Source organism: Oncorhynchus gorbuscha, linkage group LG15 (assembly GCF_021184085.1).
Source record: "Oncorhynchus gorbuscha isolate QuinsamMale2020 ecotype Even-year linkage group LG15, OgorEven_v1.0, whole genome shotgun sequence".
NCBI lineage: Eukaryota > Metazoa > Chordata > Actinopteri > Salmoniformes > Salmonidae > Oncorhynchus > Oncorhynchus gorbuscha.
The window spans coordinates 67,501,309-67,526,311 of NC_060187.1; the positions used below are offsets into that span (position 1 = coordinate 67,501,309).

Here is a 25,003-nt window from a genome sequence, read left to right on the forward strand (position 1 = left end):
ATCTACTGTATGGAAACCTAAGCTCTGTAATGTAAATACTGCTGTTTATAGGACTATTATTATGGCTATGATTATGGCAGCTTCAAACATGATATGACCTGACCAGTGGTCAGGTGAATAAGACTGCCCTCACAAACTAAGACTGTTGATCAAATTATTGGTCCTATTCCTAAATGTGACCAAATGGTGGCCCGCTGGTGTTGCTTTTCTCTGATTCTTGAATGTTTGTTTGTCAACAGTTTTCTCTCCATTGTCCTCATCTTGTCCATGTCCAAGCAGAACGGTGTTGACTTCAGTCTGAGTGCTGTTGATGGGTTCCAAGAGTGTGGGAGATCGTTTTGCACAAACACACAGTCTTAAAAAGTAGTTAGCATCTATTCAAAAAGGTATGAACTACATCTACTTTATTACTTACAATTATATCTTTCTGTATTGTTTTTCACATGTTACTCTGACTGTAAATATTGTGTTTTGCTTTCAAACTAGGTATGATAAATACATAGATCTTGTGATCCGCTTGTTATATGATAAAATATTACAATATGCCTTTGTTAATGTATTCAATACAAATTGCACTCTATCTTGACAAATGGTCTTCTGGAGTCGAGCCTAGATTGTGCCTGTGGTAGTGGTGTGGGGTTTCCCCCTACAGGCCACAGTGTGTAATGTCTCTCTCTATCTGTGTCCTGCCTGCAGCTGTAGCCCCTGTACTGAGCCTGAGCCTGGTCTGCAGCCCTCGGCCTGAGGCTGGAAGGGGATGGGGACACTGGCCCTCTGCAGCCACTACTCACAGCTGTCATGGAAACGCAGCATCATAGTGGCATTGCTACTGTTTCACCTGTGCTGCCTGCAAGGTACTTTCAATGATCCACAGCTTTTTTGTCTTCAAGCTTCCCAATAATGTCAAGCAACTGTGGTACTTATGTTACATGCTCAATGGAAAGACATATTTTTGCTCCTACTATTGTCAAGTTGTGGTATATGATCTGGAGCTTCCACCTCTCTCCCTCCTCCCTCAGTATGGGCATCCTGTCGCATCCTGAGGTGCAACTCTGACTTTGTAGCTGTCACCCTGGACCTTGGGGGCAGCGGAGGGGGCGGAGGAGGCAGCAGAGAGGGGGGGAAATGCGGGCTACTGCAGCGCCCTCCGCTCCTACGCCATGTGTACCCGCCGCATGGCCCGTGCCTGCCGGGGCGACCTGGCCTACCACTCGGCCGTGCAGGGCATCGAGGATCTCCTCATCCAGCACAGCTGCCCCAGGACAGGCCCCACCGCTCAGCCCCGGCCCCTGCCACAGGCCCCCATCTCTGGGGACGCCTGCATCTACGAGAAGGGCTACCTCCAGCGTGAGGGCCGGACCCCTGACTATCTCCACTGTGGGGTGTTCGGGGATCCCCATGTTCGCACCTTCCGTGATGAGTTCCAGACGTGCACTGTACAAGGGGCCTGGCCACTGATAGATAATGAGTATCTATACGTTCAGGCAACTAGCGCCCCCATGAGAGGAAGGGCATATGCCACGGCTCTCACCACGGTAGGCCTCATTTCTAAAATTATATACAGTAAATTATAATTTATAAAATATATATTTTTTTAATTGTACAACTTACGTTCCGTTCTTAAATCCCCAGTGCAGTCAAAAATGCGATTTTACACCCTGAGGTTTGAATAATACTGTAAAATTGTGGAAATTATTATAATGCCCTTTTAGTGTAAGAGCTGTTTGAAAAGGCCACCTGAAATATCTGCCTGTTTCAGTGGGATGGAGTTTTGGCCTGTCCAGTGACATCACCAGGCAGTAAATTTGTTAATACAGCAATAAGAAAGAGAGTTCCAAACCTCTCTGTTAATAACAGCTAGTTTTCAGTTTTTCCCTCCCCACTCTTGCTTGAGAAATAGTTTTTTTTTGCCAAGAAACTATAATTTTTGGGGGGACTATTTTTATTGAATATAATCACAGTAAGTTATTATTATTACCCATAAATGTTTTATTATTGAGCTAAAAAATAACTGCATTGGACCTTTAAAATATAACTATGTACAATCCATGACAGGTCTTTATACAGTCGTAGCCAAAAGTTTTGAGAATGACACAAATCAACCATTTATTGGATCATCAAGAACTTCAAGGAGAGCGGTTCAAGTGTTGTGAAGAAGGCCAAGAAAGTCCAGGAAGCGTCAGGACCGTCTCCTAAAGTTGATTCAGCTGTGGGATCGGGCCACCACCAGTACCGAGCTTGCTCAGGAATGGCAGCAGGCAGGTGTGAGTGCATCTGCACGCACAGTGAGGCAAAGACTTTTGGAGGATGGTCTGGTGTCAAAAAGGGCAGCAGAAAAGCCAATTCTATCCAGGAAAAGCATCAGGGACAGACTGATATACTGCAAAAGTTACAGGGATTGGACTGCTGAGGACTGGGATAAAGTCATTTTCTCTGATGAATCCCCTTTCCGATTGTTTGGGGCATCCAGAAAAAAGCTTGTCCGGAGAAGACAGGGTGAGCGCTACCATCAGTCTTGTGTCATGCCAACAGTAAAGCATCCTGAGACCATTCATGTGTGGGGTTGCTGAGCACAAGAACACAGCCATGAATAAAGAATGGTACCAAAACATCCTCCAAGAGCAACTTCTCCCAACCAGCCAGGAACAGTTTGGTGACAAAAGGAACAGTTTGGTGACAAACAATGCCTTTCCCAGCATGATGGAGCACCTTTCTATAAGGCAAAAGTGATAGCTAAGTGGCTCGGGGAACAAAACATCGATATTTTGGGTCCATGGCCAGGAAACTCCCAAGACCTTAATCCCATTGAGAACTTGTGGTCAATCCTCAAGAGGCAGGTGGACAAACAAAACCCCACATATTCTGTCAAACTCCAAGCATTGATTATGCAAGAATGGGCTGCCATCAGTCAGGATGTGGCCTAGAAGTTAATTGACAGCATGCCAGGGCGGATTGTAGAGGTCTTGAAAAAGAAGAATTTTTTTTTTGACTCTTTGCATCAACTTCATGTAATTGTCAATAAAAGCCTTTGACACACCATAGTAACATCTGACCAAAATATCTAAAGACACTGAAGCAGCAAACTTTGTGGAAATTAATATTTGTGTCATTCCCAAAACTTTTGGTCACGACTGTACTTAAATAAAGTTGCATATGTACGTCTAGCTCATTGGAAGGATGTGTGTAACAACAGGGGTGTCTCTTCACCAGATTACCATCATCTTTAAAAACTGGCGCCAGTGTATCGAGCAGCAGATCTACCAGGCGGAGCTGGACAACGTTCCCACAGCCTTCGTGGACGGCTCAGTGACCAGCGGGGAGAGGCAGGGCCAGTACAGCCTGAGCGTCCACTCTGATCTGCCTGGGCACCAGGCTGAGATCCGTGCCGCCCACATCGGCACCACCCTGGTGGTGCGTCAGAGTGGGCGGTCTCTGGGACTGTCAGTACGCTCGCCACGCGCCATTGCTGAAGCATTCACCCCCGAGCAGGACCTGCAGCTATGTGTGTATGGCTGCCCACCTTCACAGCGCCTAGAGACGCTACCCAGCCCCTCTTCTTCCTCTTCCCTCTCTTCCTCCTCTTCCTCCAGCCAGCTCTCTGCTGCAGCCCATGTCCACTGTGCAGCCCTCCTCCCTGCCAGGGACATCTACTACCAGGCCTGCCTGTTTGACCTGCTGGCCACAGGGGACCTCAACTCCAGCACGGCAGCCGTGGCGGCCCTGGAAGACGCCCGGGGAATGATCTCAGACCCCAATAAGGTGCATCTGCTACTGGGGGGCAAGGCTGATAGGAGTAGCCCATGTCTGCCTCTGATCCTGGCTGTGGCTGTCCTATCAGAGCGTCTGGTGGCTCTGTGGACGGGGAAGTGTTTATGAACTAGTGACTGGTAGGAGCTGTGGGCATAGCATTATCCACACTGACTCTGACCGAGCAGATGCTCTTTCTTCATACTTAATGGCCTTGTTTCATAAACAACAGGCATCACCTTTGACTGGCTGGAACATGGCATTATAACTGGTTACAGAGGTCAATGTTTCCCTTATTCATTTTCTACCAGCAGGAGAAGCCAATGTTGACAGGAATAAATACAGGTGAGTGCTCTCAGTGAGGATAGAAGTGAACTCTTGAAACCCTAATCCCTTAACTATGCTGAGACAAATGTATTAAGACCAGATGTATTATCCATCTCAGCACAGAGGATGGCCTGTTGCATAATTCCACAAATCCAGACAGTAAATGGCATCTTCAACAAATTTTTTGTATTACTTTCTGTTATTTTCCATGTATTTTTATCACAGAGGGGAATTTAGTGGTTTGTTTATAGTAAATATAATACTACAGTGGTTTCATCCTTTGTATAGAAACTAATTTATCACTAATTTATTACGTCATCTTTGTGTGTCTACATTTGGTATGCAGTGAGTTGTAATAACGTCTCGGTTAATTTCATAAGGGAATGTTTTTGAATGTACGTTTGGTTCATATGTCAGTGTTTGTAAGACAATGTTTACAATGTGTTGTTCATCCTGTTCATATTTTTACCTACTGTAGTTGCCAAAGTAAAAAAGACATATTCCCAAAGTTACTCATACCATCTTTCTAAAGCAATAGAGATCATTCAAGGAGCAAATGACAATACTATATTGATTTCAAAAGGATGGAAAATATCTCAAATTGCCTTCCATGTAATAATGTGAAGTCTGACAGGGATAAAACATATTTATACCTACAGATTCTAATATATTTCCCTTTGTGAGTTTTATGAAATTGTATAGTTTTTTTGGTGTGTATTTTCGATGAGCAATCCTAACTGGGGGTTTGTGTACTTTGAAATGTCCAGTAACAACTGCAGTATTCCTCTGGAGGGGCTACTGAGGTAGCATTTGGGCGAGTTGAGTTCTCCTTCGCTGTGACTGGCAGCTCTCTTCTTCCCTCTGATGTCAGATGTCTTCTCTGGTGTACTGTCCAGCATTCCTGTTGTTGCTTCTGTGATAGCTGGAATGAGCCCATTCTAGACCCACCTTAGCTTCTCCGATGGAATAGGTCAATGTAGAAAGTGATAGTTGGGGTGGGAGGGGCAGTGGGGGTTGATCAAAAGGGGGGGAAATTGTATTGTTTTGTATTGATTGTATTGGTTATGATGTGATTCAATAAAAACAATTGTTCACAATAAAAATACAGTGAAAAGAGACAGCGAGGAACCACACCGTAACACAGTAAACAATAACAACAATAAACAGTAAACAACAGGACACTTTATTTCAATAATCTTTCAGTATTCTTCAGTACAGAAACAAAACACAAATCAAATTTGTGACAAAAATCCTTCATATTTACATACTGTGAATTACTAGAAGTGAAGTAAATTGAAATGAAGTTTGAACCTTACTCCCTAATGGCTCTATTCAATCAGATCCACTTCAGCCGACATCTGCATAGTGGTTGTTTTGGCGGTGTCGGAGGTGTTACTGCGCTAGAGCTGCCAAATCCACATTTGGCTCCTGGTATTATACCTAAAGAGGACATTACCATTGGCTGCACAGCGTCGCATTAAGAGAAATCCCATGTAGACTTGTTTACAAATTTGAACACGAGAATGTGAGATGTAATCTTCACCTCGATTAGACTGATAGAAAGCCTCATTATTTAGTTACATTTTCAATTTGAACGTCATTATTTCTATATAGCCTACACTTTCTCGTTCTGAACTTCTAACGCTAGTGGGACGGTGTGGCTTCATGGCAGTTATCAAGAGCAGCTGCTCACCAATCTGACTGCTCCAATGCAGTTACACCTACGACACTGCCAAAACATCAGCTATTTTTCTACCCAAGCCTCTTTTGGGGGGGAACGGTGAGAGTCCAAGAATATGTAAAGCATTCCTCCAGAGAGATAGAACACACTAGCCCTTCCTAATGGTATGTATTATTACTGGGCAGCGAATATACAATCAAATTCTATGATTTCTCTATTCAAGATCCTATATGTAATAATCACCTCTTCCATCCAGTCAATCTAGATTCAGCTTGAAGTCTGTGGCAGAGGAATGGCCTTACTAAGTTTAGTGACCTTTATATAGATGGCACCTTTGCCAATTTTGATGACCTCACTATCAAATGTAATTACCCCTTTCAAGTGTATTTAGGTATTTCCAAATGTAATTACCCCATTCAAGTGTATTTAGGTATTTCCATGTATTTATTTGTTTGATAATCATGTCCCTTGATAACCCGTCATCTGAGCGGGAAAAAGGAACTTGGTTGAGAGACCTCGGACAAAGTCTAGAATAGTGCCTTACTTAGGGTAAATGGAAGCTCCTCTTGTGCCCGGCTCGGCCTTATACAGTTTAAGGTACATCAATGTATCCATTTCAGTAAGGCCAGACTCTCCAAATTCTACCCAAATATTGATGGTACATGTCACAGGTGTAAAAGCTCCTTGGCGCATTGGACTCACATATTCTGGTCTTGTCCCAGTCTGGCAGACTACTGGTCCACTATATTTAAAACCCTTTCTGAAGCATTTGATATTGAGTGGCAGCCTAGTGCAGAGTACCAAACAACAATCCTTCCCTGACCAATAGACAGCTAGATGCCATTGCCTTTGCCTCCCTGCCTATAGCATCAGCTCCCTCCAGATTAGTACTCTTGGCCTAATCACCTGACATTTTTGCTTTGTACTGAAGTAATATTATGTTGTATATTTTAGTGTTGTGTTTTCTGATATGCAACTCAATGACTTTCCCTTTCTTTTTAAATGTGTTTGGAATCATTCTGGGGTTGTCGGCTAGTTATGGGGTGTTGGCTAGTGCCGATTAACATTGGGTCTGATTGAATCTAGGCCTAAACCTCTCACATTGGATAATACTAATGTTAATGCAATTCCTTTTGTATTTAGCCCAGTCCCACGTTCTTTTTGTAAACAGTTGGACCTGTTATAAACACTGCACTGTTTTAACACTTACAGTGCCTTCGGAAAGTATTCAGACCCCTTGATTATTTCCACATTTTGTTATGTTAGAGCCTTATTCTTAAATGGATTAAATAGTTTTTTATCCTCATCAATCTACACACAATACTCCATAATGACAAAGCAAAAACAGATTTTTAGTCATTTTTGCTACTTTATTTTGAAAGAAAAACGGAAATATCACATTTACATAAGTATTCAGACCCTTTACACAGTACTTTGCTGAAGCACCTTTGGCAGATTCAAGGGAAAGAACAGAGCAAAGTACAGAGAGATCCTCGATGAAAACCTGCTTCAGAGCGCTCAGGACCTCAGACTGAGTTACGGGTCTGAATACGTATGTAAATGTAATAGTTTATTTTTTTTTTTAAGAAATGTGCAAACATTTCTAAAAACTTGTTTTTGCTTCGTCATTATGAGGTATTGTGTGTGGATTGATGAGGGGAAATAATGATTTAATTAATTTTAGGATAAGGCTGTAATATTACAAAATGTGGAAAAAGTTAAGGGTTCTTCTACTTTCCGAAGACACATACACTAATATACCAACAAAAACACTCACATACACAATAGTATACTAACTAAACAATATACACAAACAATTTGAACATCAAGTTCTAATAAAATAATACCAGTGTAAACAAGCTTCAGTATCACACAGAATATCCCAATATTGCACATACACCATCCGTAGATATATACTGTACAGCCCCCTGTGTGTGCATGCGTGTGTTTACGTGTGCATTCGTGTGTGTGCGCATGTATGTGTGCATATGTGTGATTGATCAATGATGGAATGTATTTAACAGTGAAAGCAGGCGGACACCAAGTCACTGACATCAGATGGAACTCCATTTGAAGTTAGCCAGACTGGTTAACTCCAACTGAATTATCCAACCATACAGATCCCCTGTCGAACCCACAGAGGCAAGCGGTGCATAGAAACATATTCAACTACAAGCAGGGTTAGAACCAGAGTCCATTCTACTTGTCCAAAATTGTCTTGAGGCCTCATATACATCAAAGTCATTGTGTTGGCTTAAATAGTGTTAATGTGTGTAGGTCCGTCTGTGTGCATGGTTCCCAGTCTCTCTGGTGCCGTTTGAATTACCAGTCTTAATGGTACTTCAGCCTTTGGTTTGTGAGTTTGCAGTCCACTCACTGATGACAGATCAGCTTTAAAAGGGGTAAATAACCTTTGATCTGTGAGTTTGCAGTCTGCCTGCAGATCTCATTTCAGTTTAATTTCACTCAAGAGGTGGAACTCATCCCAAACAGCCTCCTCGAATCAGGAACTGGTCTCCATGGTGCCAGTGAGTGTTCTTAGGCGTCTGCTAATTGGCCAGAGGTCAGCTGCTCACGGTCTGACACGTCATCCGCTGGCGGCCGAGCCCGGTCAAAGAAACCACACTGAGGAATAGAGGGTTAAGTTATACTAAAGTCCGTGTGTGTGTGTGTGTGTGTGTGTGTGTGTGTGTGTGTGTGTGTGTGTGTGTGTGTGTGTGTGTGTGTGTGTGTGTGTGTGTGTGTGTGTGTGTGTGTGTGTGTGTGTGTGTGTGTGTGTGTGTGTGTGTGTGTACCTTCCACATGGCCAGTGTCAGCATGGCCAGGACCAGCAGTCCCAGAAGGATGGCTAGGATGATGACCCACAGAGGAATAGCAAACGCCACATCAGGAGTTCCCCACAGCACCAGTGTACCCATCTATTCACACACACACACACACACACACACACACACACACACACACACACACACACACACACACACACACACACACACACACACACACACACACACACACACACACACACACACACACACACACACACACACACACACACACACACACACAGTTAGTTGCAGGCTGGATGGGGTTCAGGGTAAGGGTTATTGTAGGTACTAGTTAATGGATGTGGATGTCACATCTTACTGAAGTTGTGTGTTGGGGTAAGGAGGAGGTCTGGAGGCTATAGGGCAGGGTAGAGGTAAGGGTTAGTGTTAGGGGTCTCTTATTGAAGTGGTGTGTTGGGGTAAGGAGGATGTCTGGAGGCTAAAGGGCAGAGTAGAAGTAAGGGTTAGTGTTAGCGTTATCTTATTGAAGTGGTATGTTGGGGTAAGCAGAAGGGCTGGAGGCGGTGTACACTCTTAGAATTAATGGTGACTAAGAACCCTGGAGATCCTTGAGGAGCCATTGATAATGGTTCACACTTGCACCTATGGTTAGGTTCCTGGAGCATGCGCAGACCAGCTGGCTGGTGTATTTACGGACATGATCAATCAATCCTTATCCCAGTGTGCTGTCCCCACATGCTTCAAGAGGGCCACCATTGTTCCTGTTCCCAAGAAAGCTAAGGTAACTGAGCTAAATGACTATCGCCCTGTAGCACTCACTTCCATCATCATGAAGTGCTTTGAGAGACTAGTCAAGGATCATATCACCTCCACCCTACCTGACACCCTAGACCCACTCCAATTTGCTTACCGCCCCAATAGGTCCACAGACGACGCAATCGCAATCACACTGCCCTAACCCATCTGGACAAGAGGAATACCCATGTAAGAATGCTGTTCATCGACTACAGCTCAGCATTTAACACCATAGTACCCTCCAAACTCGTCATTAAGCTCGAGACCCTGGGTCTCAACCCCACCCTGTGCAACTGGGTCCTGGGCTTCCTGACAGGCCGCCCCCAGGTGGTGAGAGAAGGAAACATCTCCACCCCGCTGATCCTCAACACTGCGGCTCCACAAGGGTGTGTTCTCAGCCCTCTCTTGTACTCCCTGTTCACCCATGACTGCGTGGCCATGCACGCCTCCAACTCAATCATCAAGTTTGCAGACGACACTACAGTAGTAGGCTTGATTACCAACAATGACGAGATGACCTATAGGGAGGAGTTGAATGCCCTTGGAGTGTGGTGTAAGGAAAATAACCTCACACCCAATGTCAACAAAACAAAGGAGATAATCGTGGACTTCAGGAAACAGCAGAGGGAGCAGCCCCCTATCCAAATCGACGGGACAGTAGTGGAGAAGGTGGAAAGTTTTAAGTTCCTCCGCATTCACATCACGGACAAACTGAAACGGTCCACCCACATAGGCAGCGTGGTGAAGAAGGTGCAGCAGCGCCTCTTCAACCTCAGGAGGCTGAAGAAATTAGTCTTGTCACCAAAAACACTCACAAACTTCAACAGATGCACAATCGAGAGCATCCTGCCGGGCTGTATCACCACCTGGTACGGCAACTGATCCGCCCACAACCGTAAGGCTCTCCAGAGGGTAGTGAGTTCTGCACAACAGATCACCGGGGGCAAACTACCTGCCCTCCAGGACACCTACACCACCCGATGTCACAGGAAGGCCATAAAGATCATCAAGGACAACAACCACCCGAACCACTGCCTGTTCACCCCGCTATCATCCAGAAGGCGAGGTCAGCACAGGTGCATCAAAGCAGGGACAGAGAGACTGAAAAACAGCTTCTATCTCAAGGCCATCAGACTGCTAAACAACCATCACTAACATTGAGTGGCTGCTGCCAACATACTGACTTATCTCTAGCCACTTCAATAATAAAAATTGGATGTAATAAATGTTTCACTAGCCACTTTAAATAATGTTTACCCTACATTACTCATCTCATATGTATATACTGTACTCTATACCATCTACTGCATCTGCCTATGTCGTTCGGCCATCGCTCATCCACGTATCTTTATGTACATATTCTTATTAATTCCTTTACACTTGTAGGTAGTTGTTGTGAAATTGTTAGATTAATTGTTAGATATTACTGCATGGTCGGAACCAGAAGCACAAGCATTTCGCTACACTCGCATTAACATCTGCTAACCATGTGTATCTGACAAATAAAATTTGATTTGATTTGGAGGAACCTTTAATGTTTTAATGTAGCAAAACCCTTGACTGGAGGCATGGCTTAGTAGGGACGTGGCTTTCAGATAGATCTTTTCAGGGTGTAAATGTCATTCTTGTTCATCTGTTCTTTTAAAAAATATTTTTTATTTTTGCATTTTCCAAATAAGAACATTCAAAACCAAAGTGAAAAGATATTAGACAGCAACAGGACAAAGTGACAGTAACAGACGAGCATAAAACAAATATATATATACCCAAACATACAATAAATAAGTCATAATAAAGACTAAAATAAAAAAATAAAAATAATGAGCCATAAGCTACATGCTATACATTACGTGTGAAACATTATATAAGGGTTATATAGAGATTATATCAATGTGATGTGGGCGAGATTCTCCATATAGTCAATAAAAGGTTGCCAAATTCTGTAAAATGTCTCTAACTTATTCCTCAAGCAGTAAGTGATTTTCTACAGTGGGATACAACTATTAACTTCCGAAAGCCACATTGCAACTGGCAGGAGGAATCCAATTTCCATTTCAAGGCAATACATTTAGTGGCCATCGCTAGCAATATTTCTGTTAGCTTTATAGTATGCCTTTGCCTAAGATTGGAGTTAGTAAAGTTACCCAGTAGACAGACCTCTGGGTTTAAAGGGAATGCAACCCCGTGAATTGAGGATATGGTATAGCATACCCCCTGCCAGAAACCGTGTAGTTTTGAACACTGCCAAGTGGAATGGAGGAATGTTCCTTCATCTGAGCCACATCTACAACATAGGGAGGAGATATCTGGGTTGAACTTGTGCAGTCTAGATGGGGTGATATAGAGCTGATGGAGGAAATTAAACTGGATCAGTCTGTATCTGGAGTATGTATGTAACACCATCCCTGCATAGGTCACTCCATAGATCCTCATCAAGATCAATACCCAGATCTTTTTCCCATCTAAGTCGGGGTTTATCTAGCCCAGGCAGTGTTAGTCCTGACATAAGAGCATCGTAAACACGGGAAATGGTCTTGAACAGTGGTTGGTCTGCGTGGCAGGGTTGTTCAATAGGTGACATCTTAGGTAGGTTCCATTGTCCCTTGAGAGTCACCCCAATAAAATTTCGTAGTTGTAGGTAGCTAAAGAAGTCCCTGTTAGGCAAGTGGTATTTCTGTTTCAGCTGATGAAAAGACATAAGAACTCCCTCCTCGTAACAATGTTCCAGAAGAGTGATCCCCTTATCAGACCATTGTCTAAAGTTACTGTTCTGGAAAAACATAGGGATCAAACTATTGTTCCATAAAGGGGTTTTAGGGGAAAGTAATCCCCCTCGTCTGAACAGCTCATGCAGTTTGCACCATGCCGGGACAGAATGTATGGTTAAAGGGTTGTCTGTGATGGTTTTTATAGATTTTCTGTCCCATTTGTAAAACAATTCTGCCCCAGTGTCATCATTCACCTCAAGCTTTTCAATGTTCAACCATGAGGGAGAGGGACCATTGTCAAACCTCTGAGCCAGACAACTAGACTTCTGCAGCCCAGTAGTACATTCTTTAAGCCACCTTGACCGTAATCAAAGGGCAGATAATCCAGACCAACCGTAGGGGTTTTGCTGTGCCAGATAAACCGTCTGGTCAGCTTGTCGAGAGAGGAAAAGAATGCTGCGGGAACAGGGATAGGGAGAGATTGAAACAAATATAGAAATCTGGGCAGAACATTCATTTTAATTACATTGATTCTACCCAGTAGAGTGAGAGGTAAGTCCATCCATTTACAAAGGTCAACCTCCACCTTTTACAACAAACTGGCCAGATTGAGTTTATAGAGGTTGTTCAGATTACCATCCACCATTATGTCCGAATATGTGAAGCCCATAGGCGACCATCTAAAAGGAAACTTGTGCTTTATGGTATGATGGTCAAAGACAGACAACGGTAAGATTTAGCTTTGATCAAAATTGACCTTATATCCAGAGAAAGAACTATAACACTGTAGTAGGATCTGCAAGTGAGAGAGGGAGTGTTCTGGTTTTGTTAGAAATAAGATAAGGTTGTCCTCAAAGAGTGATAATTTATGGGTATGGGGGCCCACCTCAAAGCCATGTATGTCAGGGCTAATAGCCTCAGCTAAAGGATTGATGGCGAGGGCAAAGAGGTCAGGGCTAATTGGGCAACCTTGTCCGTTCCCCCTATAGAGAGGGAAAGAGGAGGAGGTAATCTCATTGGTAGCAATCCTAGCTTTAGTTGATTTGTAGAGTGATTTTATCAAATTTACAAACAAAGTATCTAAACCAAACTTTTCCAAGACGCGAAAGAGTTATGGCCATTCAACCCTATCAAAGGCCTTTTCAGCGTCGAGGCAGACTGTGACACCAGGTATTTTGTTTTTGTTAGCAAGGTGAATTACATCAAAGAACCTTCTGAGATTATTGGAGGACAATCTATTAATTATGAAGCCAGTCTGATCTGGGTTGACCAACAGGGGAAGACATGCCTCCAGTCTCTTAAGATAACGTCTTGGTGACCAGTTTACAATCCGTATTAAGGAGAGAGATTGGTCTATAGGAGGCGCACTTTGGCAGGTTTTTCCCTTTCTTGTGGATTACAGTAATCACTGCTTGAGAGAAAGACTCTGGAAAGCAGTTGTCTTCTCTGGCTTTTTTAAGTACCTCCATAAGGTAGGGGACCAACAGCTCCCTAAATTCTTTATAGAACTCTGGAGGGAAGCCATCCTCCCCAGGTGATGTGTTAGAAGGTAAGGATAATGGCCTCCAACAATTCAGGAATTGAGAACTGTTCACTCAGGCGTTCTCTGTCTTCCTCTGACACCTGTTCATCTGTTCTATTGTCATCATATGTTAAGGTTGAACACTGACAGTTGTGTAGCTTCAATGGAGCTTACAGAGGTGTATGAGCTCCTCAAGAGCCTATGCAAATCCCAAAGTTGGAATAGTTACCACTTTATAACTATATGAATGAATGAATTACATTTTATTTTCGTGTCAAATCGCCAATCGGCAACCCATCCCTTATGGGATTAATTGACACATAAACAATCATTACAATAATTCACTATGGTATTTTAATTATACTTCTTCTTCCTGTGTTCTCTACATTGCACATCGCATAAAGTGGTGTTTTGCGGGTACTATTTAATGAAGCTGCCAGTTGAGGACTTTTGAGGCGTCTGTTTCTCAAACTAGACACTAATGTACTTGTCCTCTTGCTCAGTGGTACATTGGGGCCTACCACTGTTCTGCGAAGGGAGTAGTACACAGTGTTGTATGAGATCTTCAATTTCTTAGCAATTTCTCACATGGAATAGCCTTAATATCTCAGAACAAGAATAGACTGACGAGTTTCAGAAGAAAGGACTTTGTTTCTGGACATTTTGAGCCTGTAATCGAACCCACAAGTGCTAATGCTCCAGATACTCAACTAGTCTAAAGAAGGACAGTTTGATTGCTTCTTTAATGAGAACAACAGTTTTCAGCTGGACATTTCTAAGTGACCCCAAACTTTTGAAAGGTATTGTATGTATATGTAATCAGTAATGTTAATATCATTCTTATTTTATTAGAATATGTAATATGCAGTGTATAAACCTAACATGATGAGCAGGAATGACATTTACTCATAATGGGTGGCCAAATAAGCCATGCCTCCAATCTTCTGATAGGCTCGCAGCCTCTACAATATATTATTGAAAAAGTTCAAATTGAACCCCTCCCATCACAAAAAGGTTCCGGTTTCAACCTTTAAACAGGTTGAAACCTGTTTAAAGGTTTCTACGGAGCTGTGAGGGGAACGGCACCTCAGTACCTCCAGGCTCTGATCAGGCCCTACACCCAAACAAGGGCACTGCGTTCATCCACCTCTGGCCTGCTCGCCTCCCTACCACTGAGGAAGTACAGCTCCCGCTCAGCCCAGTCAAAACTGTTCGCTGCGCTGGCCCCCCAATGGTGGAACAAACTCCCTCACGACGCCAGGACGGCGGAGTCAATCACCACCTTCCGGAGACACCTGAAACCCCACCTCTTTAAGGAATACCTAGGATAGGATAAGTAATCCCTCTCACCCCCCCTTAAGATTTAGATGCACTATTGTAAAGTGACTGTTCCACTGGATGTCATAAGGTGAATGCACCAATTTGTAAGTCGCTCTGGATAAGAGCGTCTGCTAAATGACTTAAATGTAAATGTAAATGTAATGTAAATGGGTTCCTCAAAGACCAGTGGTTTTGAACTGGAAAAGTTTCCTGTGTGGCAATGTTTTGAATCTCAGAAGGTTCTTCCAGGCTCCTTTTCTCATAAGAGTGTAGAGGTGTATGGGTTAGTGTCAGGGGTATCTTACTGCAGTGGTGTGTTGGGGTAAGGAGGAGGGTTGGAGGCGGTAGGGCAGGGCCGTCACTCTGAAGGACACGGTAGAGTTGAGGAGGTATATGGGTTAGTGTCAGGGGTATCTTACTGCAGTGGTGTGTTGGGGTAAGGAGGAGGGTTGGAGGCGGTAGGGCAGGGCCGTCACTCTGAAGGACACGGTAGAGTTGAGGAGGTATATGGGTTAGTGTCAGGGGTATCTTACTGCAGTGGTGTGTTGGGGTAAGGAGGAGGGTTGGAGGCGGTAGGGCAGGGCCGTCACTCTGAAGGACACGGTAGAGTTGAGGAGGTATATGGGTTAGTGTCAGGGGTATCTTACTGCAGTGGTGTGTTGGGGTAAGGAGGAGGGTTGGAGGCGGTAGGGCAGGGCCGTCACTCTGAAGGACACGGTAGAGTTGAGGAGGTATATGGGTTAGTGTCAGGGGTATCTTACTGCAGTGGTGTGTTGGGGTAAGGAGGAGGGTTGGAGGCGGTAGGGCAGGGCCGTCACTCTGAAGGACACGGTAGAGTTGAGGAGGTATATGGGTTAGTGTCAGGGGTATCTTACTGCAGTGGTGTGTTGGGGTAAGGAGGAGGGTTGGAGGCGGTAGGGCAGGGCCGCCTCTGAAGGACACGGTAGAGTTGAGGAGGTATATGGGTTAGTGTCAGGGGTATCTTACTGCAGTGGTGTGTTGGGGTAGGACACGGTAGAGTTGAAGGAGGAGAGTTGATATGGGTTAGTGTCAGGGGTATCTTACTGCAGTGGTGTGTTGGGGTAAGGAGGAGGGTTGGAGGCGGTAGGGCAGGGCCGTCACTCTGAAGGACACGGTAGAGTTGAGGAGGTATATGGGTTAGTGTCAGGGGTATCTTACTACAGTGGTGTGTTGGGGTAAGGAGGAGGGTTGGAGGCGGTAGGGCAGGGCCGTCACTCTGAAGGACACGGTAGAGTTGAGGAGGTATATGGGTTAGTGTCAGGGGTATCTTACTGCAGTGGTGTGTTGGGGTAAGGAGGAGGGTTGGAGGCGGTAGGGCAGGGCCGTCACTCTGAAGGACACGGTAGAGTTGAGGAGGTATATGGGTTAGTGTCAGGGGTATCTTACTGCAGTGGTGTGTTGGGGTAAGGAGGAGGGTTGGAGGCGGTAGGGCAGGGCCGTCACTCTGAAGGACACGGTAGAGTTGAGGAGGTATGGGTCGTTACGTCTCTGCAAGGTGAATAGATGTTATAGATACTTCATTTCTTAATACTAATAATAACATTAATACATACAATAATACTAATACTCCCATTAGTATATAAGTCTGGGATTATGTTTGTGTGCTTGTGCTCACCTGGAGGAAGGTGTGAGCCCAGAGTCGGGAGCGGATCTTGACTACAGCGCTCTGACCACGGTCCAACCGCCCGACCACACACAGAACTCTTAGACAAATGATGTTACTGCAGTTCTACAGAGAGAGAGAGAGAGAGTTCATATACATTCCAAAACTGCTGCTGTATAGTAATACCAAACAAGCTGACACTGAAAGTAAGTACCAGGGTCTTGCTGCTGTAGGGCTGGGCAGCATTGGTGGCTCGTCTGTAGCGGTGAGGAGAGCTACTGTTCCTCAGAAAGCCCAACAGTTCTGGAGTGTCCTGGACAGAGGATGTCTGAGAGAGAGAGACAGAAAGAGAGATAGAGCGAGTGTGAGAGCGAGAAGGAGAAGAGATAATGAAGTCACATTTTTACAAACCACTTTTAAGACCAAACCAATCATCTAAAACATAAAACACAGGTACACACTTACAGTACCTTGCTAGAGTTATCACATTTTTATTATAATCTTTTTAAAGTTCATTTTTATTAGACTTTGACATTACATAGTATTTTGTCTAAACAAAAAATTACAATGAAGTCCATTTGAATCCCACTTTCTAACACAATAAAATGTGAAGAAATCCAAGGGGTTTGAACACTTTTGGAAGGCATACATAAGCCTACACATTGTAGATGACACACTGTCTAGTAGCCTGATCAGCAGCCTTGTAGTCAGTTTTCTACCTTGTGGAAAAAGAAGAGACCAAACAACACAGGGGTTACTCTGGTTCTCTTGATGTTCGATCAGATGCCCTTGGTGCTATTTTTCTACACCCACCACATGTTGACTTCTCACGTAGTGGGCTAGTTCTTGTTGACGTGTTTCTATAAAGATTCCCCATTCTGCCCCCCTTCTTTATGATGGTACTGAGACTCATAGACATTACATTATCATTGAACTAAGGCATCATTCAAAATGAGGGGTGTTGTAGCTATGCTGGTGCTGATGTTCTATCTGTCTGGGGCCTGGGCTGAGGGAGAGAGTAAAGGAGGGACGGATCAGATTGACCAGAACATTCTATTCACTACCATAGATGCTGTCTGGGATGAGCTGCATCACCCGAGACTCATGCTGAACAACACAAAGAAACGAGTCGAGAAGTTGGAGAATAAGAACACAGGTACTGTAGTAATGCACATATAGACAGAGAAAGAAAGAACAAAGGTAGCCTCACGTATAATAATACAGGTAATGAAACCTGCGAAAGTAAGTAGCGCTTGCTTAACTCTCATTCTGTATTGATTGATAAGTTTGGACATTTATGTTGGTGCCATTTCAGTCCTGGGGGGGGGGGGCAGGGTGGTCAAGCTGAAGACAGAGAACACAGATAATCATCGTTAGATGTCATTTCTTAAATGGATTTAGATAATAATTCACTCAATAGAAAGGTCAGCTGCTGAAATGGATCATACACAGGCTACAGTATATCGTTATCGTTAAAGCTCAAGCAGCAGAACTGACAGAACTAGACGACAGACAGAGTGCCAATGTGATACTGACGTTCCATTTACAGATCTAGAACGAAGGTGATAACAAAATGCTAATTTGACAAAATGCGATTTAGTTCATTAGCTCAATCAAAAATGTACAGCTGTGGATTTTGCTGGACATATTATGGTAATGTACAAGACACATTTGCTTAGGATTTCAGCCCAGAGTTACCGCAAAGGGATTGCTTAGCACAGGGGTTCCCATCTTTCTTTAAAGGTAGACTTCATAAGTACTACTGTGCCGCAGATGAGCATAGCTAATTTCAGGGAGAAATAAACAAAGCTTTGTTTTAGCTGCATCTCAGCTATATATTTTCATGCTATTTCAGTCCTGGAGGCCAGAGTCACAACCCTTCAGAGCCAGGTGGTGGAACTGAAGAAAGAGAATGCAGGTAATAAGGAGACTACTATGAATAAACATGATGTACCACTTTCTTTTTTTTTGCATATGAGATGTATGATTCTGTATGTGAAGTTGTGAACTTGTCATTTTAAAAAACTCACCAATTCACCAGTGGATACAGTTACTACTAGAAGTTGTTGATCCATCTTCAGTTCTCTCATACCACAACCATTAAACTCTGTAACTGTTTAAAAAAATCACCATTGGTCTCAAAGTGAAATGCCTGAGCGGTTTCCTTTTTAATTATATATATTTTTTTTAAACTTTATTTAACTCTGCAAGTCAGTTAAGAACCAATTCTTATTTACAATGACGGCCTACACCGGCCAAACCCGGATGACACTGGGCCAATTGTACGCCGCCCGATGGGACTCCCAATCACTGCTGGATGTGAAACAGCCTGGATTTGTTTCCTTCCTCTCTACAACTGAGTTAGGAAGGACACCTATATCTTGTAGTGACAGGATGTAAGCCTAATTAATAACTTTAAAATGCTCAAAGGGATTTTCAGCGTCTGCTTTTTAAAAATTTGTACACATCTACCAATCGGTGGCCTTCTTTGCGAAGCATTGAAAAACCTCCCTGGCCTTTGTGGTTGAATCTGTGCTTGAAATACACTACTCGATTGAGGGACCTTACAGATAATTGTATATGTGGGGTACAGTAGTCATTCAAAAATCATGTTAACCAATTTTATTGAACACGGAATGAGTCCATGCAATTTATTATGCGATTTGTGAAGCACATTTTTACTCCTGAACTTATTTAAGCCACAACAAAAGGGTTGAATACTTATTGACTCAAGACATTTCAGCCTTTCATTTGTATTCATTAAAAACCTTTTCTACAAACAAAATTCCACTTTGACATTATGCGGTATTGTGTGTAGGTCAGCAACACAATATCTCAATTTAATAAATGTTTAATTCATGCTATGACACAACAAAATGTGGAATAAGTAAAGGGGTGTGAATACTTTCTTTAGGCACTATATATACACACCTATTTCAATATTTATTTGACTTTCTTTACTTTCAGCCCCATGGGGAAGGGGTGGTGTGGGGAGTGTTTTCTATGGTCGCCAGGGTGGGCGGTGGGTGACTGACGAGCAACCCTTGTTGCTAGGTGGGGGGGGGGGCTTGGGAAGGGGGGAAACATGGTGGTAGGGGGAGTAGTATGGAGACATGTTGGCTGGGGGAATGGGATGCGAAGTTGTGGGAGGCCCACTTTTTTATTTTCCTGTTTATACTGAATTTACTATTTATTGTTAAACTCTGTATGTATTTCTTACAATTTTTTGTTGCTATTGAGCGGCAGATTACAAGTTTTTATAAACGTATACTTTTGAAATGGATAATGTACCTGTAATCCCCCCCCAAAAAAATAAATAAATAACTAAAACAATTCTAATTTGGTCACAAAAAAACAGTAGTGGTCGATATGTTCAGCAATGTTTATTTTCATGCTACTTCAGCGCTGGAGGCCAGAATGACAGCCAGTGAGAGCCAGGTGGACGAAGTGAGGAAAGAGAATGCAGGTAAAGCACTAATATAAACTTCACCCTCATGTATTCTGACAGTAAATAACACTTACAACTAATAAAGCATTCTACATTTTCCAACTGTCTGATCTTAGTCTTGGAGGCCAGAGTGACAGCCAGTGAGAGTCGGGTGGCGGAACTGAACAAAGAGAATGTAGGTACAGTAAGATAAGCTATATGGTGCAAACGTGTGTTCTTCTGTTCGTTTAGCGTTAATTACTCTCATACTACTTCAGCCCTGGAGGCCAGATCGACAGCCAGTGAGAGCCGGGTGGCGGAACTGAACAAAGAGAATGTAGGTACAGTAAGATAAGCTATATGGTGCAAACGTGTGTTTTTCTGTTCATTTAGCGTTAATTACTCTCATACTACTTCAGCCCTGGAGGCCAGATCGACAGCCAGTGAGAGCCAGCTGAAGGATCTGAAGGGGAAGAATGCAGGTGACTAAAATGTTTTACTTGTAAGAACTACTACATACTGTGTATTCCTCACCTGAACATGATTCAGCTCATTTCAGGATATGAAAAGCAATGTGATGTAACAAAGCTACATCAGGGTTCATTGTTTTTATCATTAAAAAAATGATAGACCTGGAGGCCAGAGTGACAACCAGTGAGAACCAGTGAGAACCAGTGAGAACCAGTGACAACCAGTGAGAACCAGGTGGAAGACTTGAAGAAAGAGATTGCAGGTAATAACGAGATGTTTAAAAAATAGATATTGAGTTAACTTTCTCAATAGAAACAACAACATATTGAATATTGCCTATTACATATGGATGTTACATATCGTCTACTATGTTTATATGATTCCAGGCCAAGCAGCACTAATGTTATCCTTGGGAAGCCGACTAACAGCAAATGGCAAGGGCCATAATGTTAGGATGTAATCAAGCAAAGCAATGTTACAAAGCTACATCACAGTTGATTGTTTCCTTGTATGTCATATTTTCTAGCCCTGGAGGCCAGAGTGACAGTCAGTGAGAGTCATGTGGCAGAACTGAAGGGAAAGAACGCAGGTGACTATTTATCTTTACTTATAGGACCTACCACATATTAGGTCTCACTTTAACATGATTCCGTTTATTTCAGGATATTATAAAGCTACATCTTGGTTTAACCTTTTATATCATACATTTTGTTCCTGCATAAACTATTTTCTAGCCCTGGAGGCCAGAGTGACAGCCAGTGAGAGACAGGTGGAGCAGCTGGAGAAAGAGAATGCAGGTAATGATTACATGTGAATTGAAAATAATTCAGTTAATAATTAATTGCCTAGAAAGATTAACAACTTTGGATATTGACTCATATGATTAAAGACCAAGCAGCACAACTGTTATCCTTGGGAAGCAGAGTGACAACCCTTCAGAGCCAGGTGGCAGAACTGAATAAAGCGAATGCAGGTGACTCAAATGTTTCACTTATAAGAAGGACGACATGTATTCTTCACCTGAACATAATAAGATTCCGCTCATTTCAAGATATGAAAAACCAAAGTGATGTAACAAAGCTACATAATTTTCTAAATAAATGATTTTCTTGCTAAATGATCTCCTAGCTCTGGAGGCCAGAGTAACAGCCAGTGAGAACCAGGTGGCAGAACTGATGGGAAAGAATACAGGTGGCATTTTTTTTAACTTATCAGAGCTCAGATATACTACATGTGTGCCTCACCTGAACATGATTCAGCTAATGTTAGGACGTGACAAAGCTACATCACAGTTGATTGTTTTCTTGTAAGCATTATTTTCTAGCCCTGAAGACCAGAGTGTCAGTCAGTGAGAAGCATGTGGCAGAACTGAAGGCGAAGAATGCAGGTGACTCTATACACTATATATACAAAAGTATGTGGACACCCCTTCAAATTAGTGTATTTGTCTATTTCAGCCACACCGTTGCTGACAGGTGTATAAAATCGAGCACACCGCCATGCAATCTCCATAGACAAACATTGACAATAGAATGGCCTTACTGATGAACTCACTGACTTTCAACGTGGCACCGTCATAGGATGCCACCTTTCCAACAAGACAGTTTGTCAAATTTGTGCCCTGCTAGAGCTGCCCTGAGCAACTGTAAGTTCTGTTATTGTGAAGTGGAAACGTCTAGGAGCAACAACGGTTCAGCTGCTAAGTGGTAGGCCATACAAGCTTACAGAACGGGGCCGCTTAGTGCTGAAGCATGTAGCGCATAAAAATAATCTGTCCTTGGTTGCAGCACTCACTCCTGAGTTCCAAACTGCCTCTGGAAGCAACGCCAGCACAGGAACTGTTAGTCGGGAGCTTCATGAAATGGGTTTCCATGGCCGAACAGCTGCACACAAGCCTAAGATCACCATGCACAGTGCCAAGCGTTGGCTGGAGGGGTGTAAAGCTCGCCACCATTGAACTCTGGAGCAGTGGAAACACGTTCTCTGGACAAATGAATCACGCTTCACCATCTGGCAGTCCGACGGACGAATCTGGGTATGGTGGATGCCAGGAGTTACCTGCTACCTGCCCCAATGAATAATGCCGACTGTACAGTTTGGTGGAAGAGGTATAATGGTCTGGGGCAGTTTTTCATGGTTCGAGCTAGATCTAGTGAAATGAAATCTTAATGCTACATCATACAATTACATTCTAGATGATTCTGTGCTTTCAACTTTGTGACAACAGTTTGGGGAAGGACCTTTCCTGTTTCAGCATGACAATGCCCCTGTGCCCAAAGCAAGGTCCAAACAGAAAAGGTTTTTTCGAGATCGGTGTGGAAGAACTTGACTGGCCTGCACAGAGCCCTGACCTCAACCCCATCGAACACCTTCAGGATGAATTGGAACGCCGACTGTGAGCCAGGCCTAATCGCCCAATGTCATTGCCCGACCTCACTAATGCTCTTGCTGCTGAATGGAAGCAAGTCCCTGCAGCAATGTTCTAACGTCTAGTGGAAAACCTTCCCAGAAGAGTGGAGGCTGTTATAGCAGCAAAGGGTGGAACAACTCCATATTAATGCCCATGATTTTGGAATGAGATGTTCAATGAGCAGGTGTCCACATACCTTTGGTAATGTAGTGAATCTTTACATATAAGAACTACCACATATAGGTCTCAATTTAACATGATTCAGCTTATTTCAGGATATGATAAAGCTACATCTTGGTTTAACATTTTTTTATCATAAATTATGATAAAACAAACTATTTTCTAGCCCTGGAGGCCAGAGTGACAGCCAGTGAGAGACAGGTGGAGGAGCTGGAGAAAGAGAATGCAGGTAATGATTACATGTGAATTGAAAATAATTCAGGTAATAATTAATTGCCTAGAAAGATGAACAACTTTGGATATTGACTCATATGATTCAAGACCAAGTAGCTGAACTGTTATCCTTGGGAAGCAGAGTGACAACCCTTCAGAGCCAGGTGGCAGAACTGAAGAAAGAGAATGCAGGTAACAAGAAGTGTTTTGAAAAACTATTGAGTTAATAATTTACTCAATAGAAAAAAGCACAGCTCTGGATATTGTTTATTGCCTCTCTACAATGTTTATATCATTTCAGCCCAAGCAGTAGAACTGTCAGACTTGAAGAACAGATTGACAACCAGTGAGAGTCAGGTAGCTGAACTGAAGAACAGAGTGACAACCAGTGAGAGTCAGGTAGCTGAACTGAAGAACAGAGTGACAACCAGTGAGAGTCAGGTAGCTGAACTGAAGAACAGATTGACAACCAGTGAGAGTCAGGTAGCTGAACTGAAGAACAGATTGACAACCAGTGAGAGTCAGGTAGCTGAACTGAAGAACAGATTGACAACCAGTGAGAGTCAGGTAGCTGAACTGAAGAACAGATTGACAACCAGTGTGAGTCAGGTAGCTGAACTGAAGAACAGATTGACAACCAGTGAGAGTCAGGTAGCTGAACTGAAGAACAGATTGACAACCAGTGAGAGTCAGGTAGCTGAACTGAAGAACAGAGTGACAACCAGTGAGAGTCAGGTAGCTGAACTGAAGAACAGAGTGACAACCAGTGAGAGTCAGGTAGCTGAACTGAAGAACAGATTGACAACCAGTGAGAGTCAGGTAGCTGAACTGAAGAACAGAGTGACAACCAGTGAGAGTCAGGTAGCTGAACTGAAGAACAGATTGACAACCAGTGAGAGTCAGGTAGCTGAACTGAAGAACAGAGTGACAACCAGTGAGAGTCAGGTAGCTGAACTGAAGAAAGTAAATGCAGGTAAGATATATTGTGCAAAAGTGTGTGTCTAATAACCATTTTTACTGTTAATTATTTTTATAATATTTCAGCTCTGGACATCAGATTGACAGCCAGCGAAAGGCAGGTGGCAGAACTGAATAAAGCGAATGCAGGTGACTCAAATGTTTCACTTATAAGAAGGACGACATGTATTCTTCACCTGAACATAATACGATTCCGCTCATTTCAAGATATGAAAAAACAAAGTGATGTAACAAAGCTACATAATTTTCTAAATAAATGATTTTCTTGCTAAATGATCTCCTAGCTCTGGAGGCCAGAGTAACAGCCAGTGAGAACCAGGTGGCAGAACTGATGGGAAAGAATACAGGTGGCATTTTTTTTTACTTATCAGAGCTCAGAGCTACTACATGTGTGCCTCACCTGAACATGATTCAGCTAATGTTAGGACAAAACTGCATCATGGCTTATCATTGTCATCATAAATTATGTTCTTGCATAAATTATATTCTAGTCCTGGAGGCCAGAGTGACAGTCAGTGAGAGTCATGTGGCAGAACTGGAGAAAAATAATGCAGGTAATGATGATAAGCAATTAGCTATGACAAATATTTAGTCAAATAAGTCACTGGAAACATGAACATTTCTGGAAATTCACTTGTGTTAGCCTTGAGGACCAGAGTGACAGCCAATGAGAGCAAGCTGGAGGAACTGAAGAAAGAGAATGCAGGTAATAATGAACTTAGAAAAAGTAAATCATTTGTTCAATAGAAGAAAGAGGAAAAAGCACAGCTCTGGATATTGTCTATTGCCTCTAAAATATTTATATAATTTC

General features: G+C 43.1%; 2 protein-coding genes across 3 annotated transcripts in view; one reads left to right on the plus strand and one right to left on the minus strand.

The window, feature by feature from the left end:
• Positions 1–757: 757 nt before the first annotated feature.
• LOC123997310 (hemojuvelin-like) lies at positions 758–5,056 on the plus strand. The gene is given in 4 exon segments (XM_046301452.1): positions 758–854; positions 1,020–1,117; positions 1,119–1,535; positions 3,211–5,056. Coding segments are annotated over 4 exon segments (1,278 nt in total). The 3' UTR covers positions 3,877–5,056.
• A 2,301-nt stretch (positions 5,057–7,357) lies between these two features.
• The window catches only part of LOC123997846 (integrin alpha-8-like), a 59,426-nt gene continuing 41,780 nt past the window's right edge, over positions 7,358–25,003 (minus strand). For both annotated transcript variants that reach the window (XM_046302452.1, XM_046302451.1), the window contains 5 exons: positions 16,728–16,841; positions 16,526–16,639; positions 16,297–16,398; positions 8,551–8,673; positions 7,358–8,380 (listed from right to left, as the gene is read on the minus strand). In XM_046302452.1, coding sequence (XP_046158408.1) covers positions 8,294–8,380; positions 8,551–8,673; positions 16,297–16,398; positions 16,526–16,639; positions 16,728–16,841 — 540 coding nt within the window. In that variant the 3' untranslated portion in view covers positions 7,358–8,293. The remainder of the gene's footprint in view (positions 8,381–8,550; positions 8,674–16,296; positions 16,399–16,525; positions 16,640–16,727; positions 16,842–25,003) is intronic.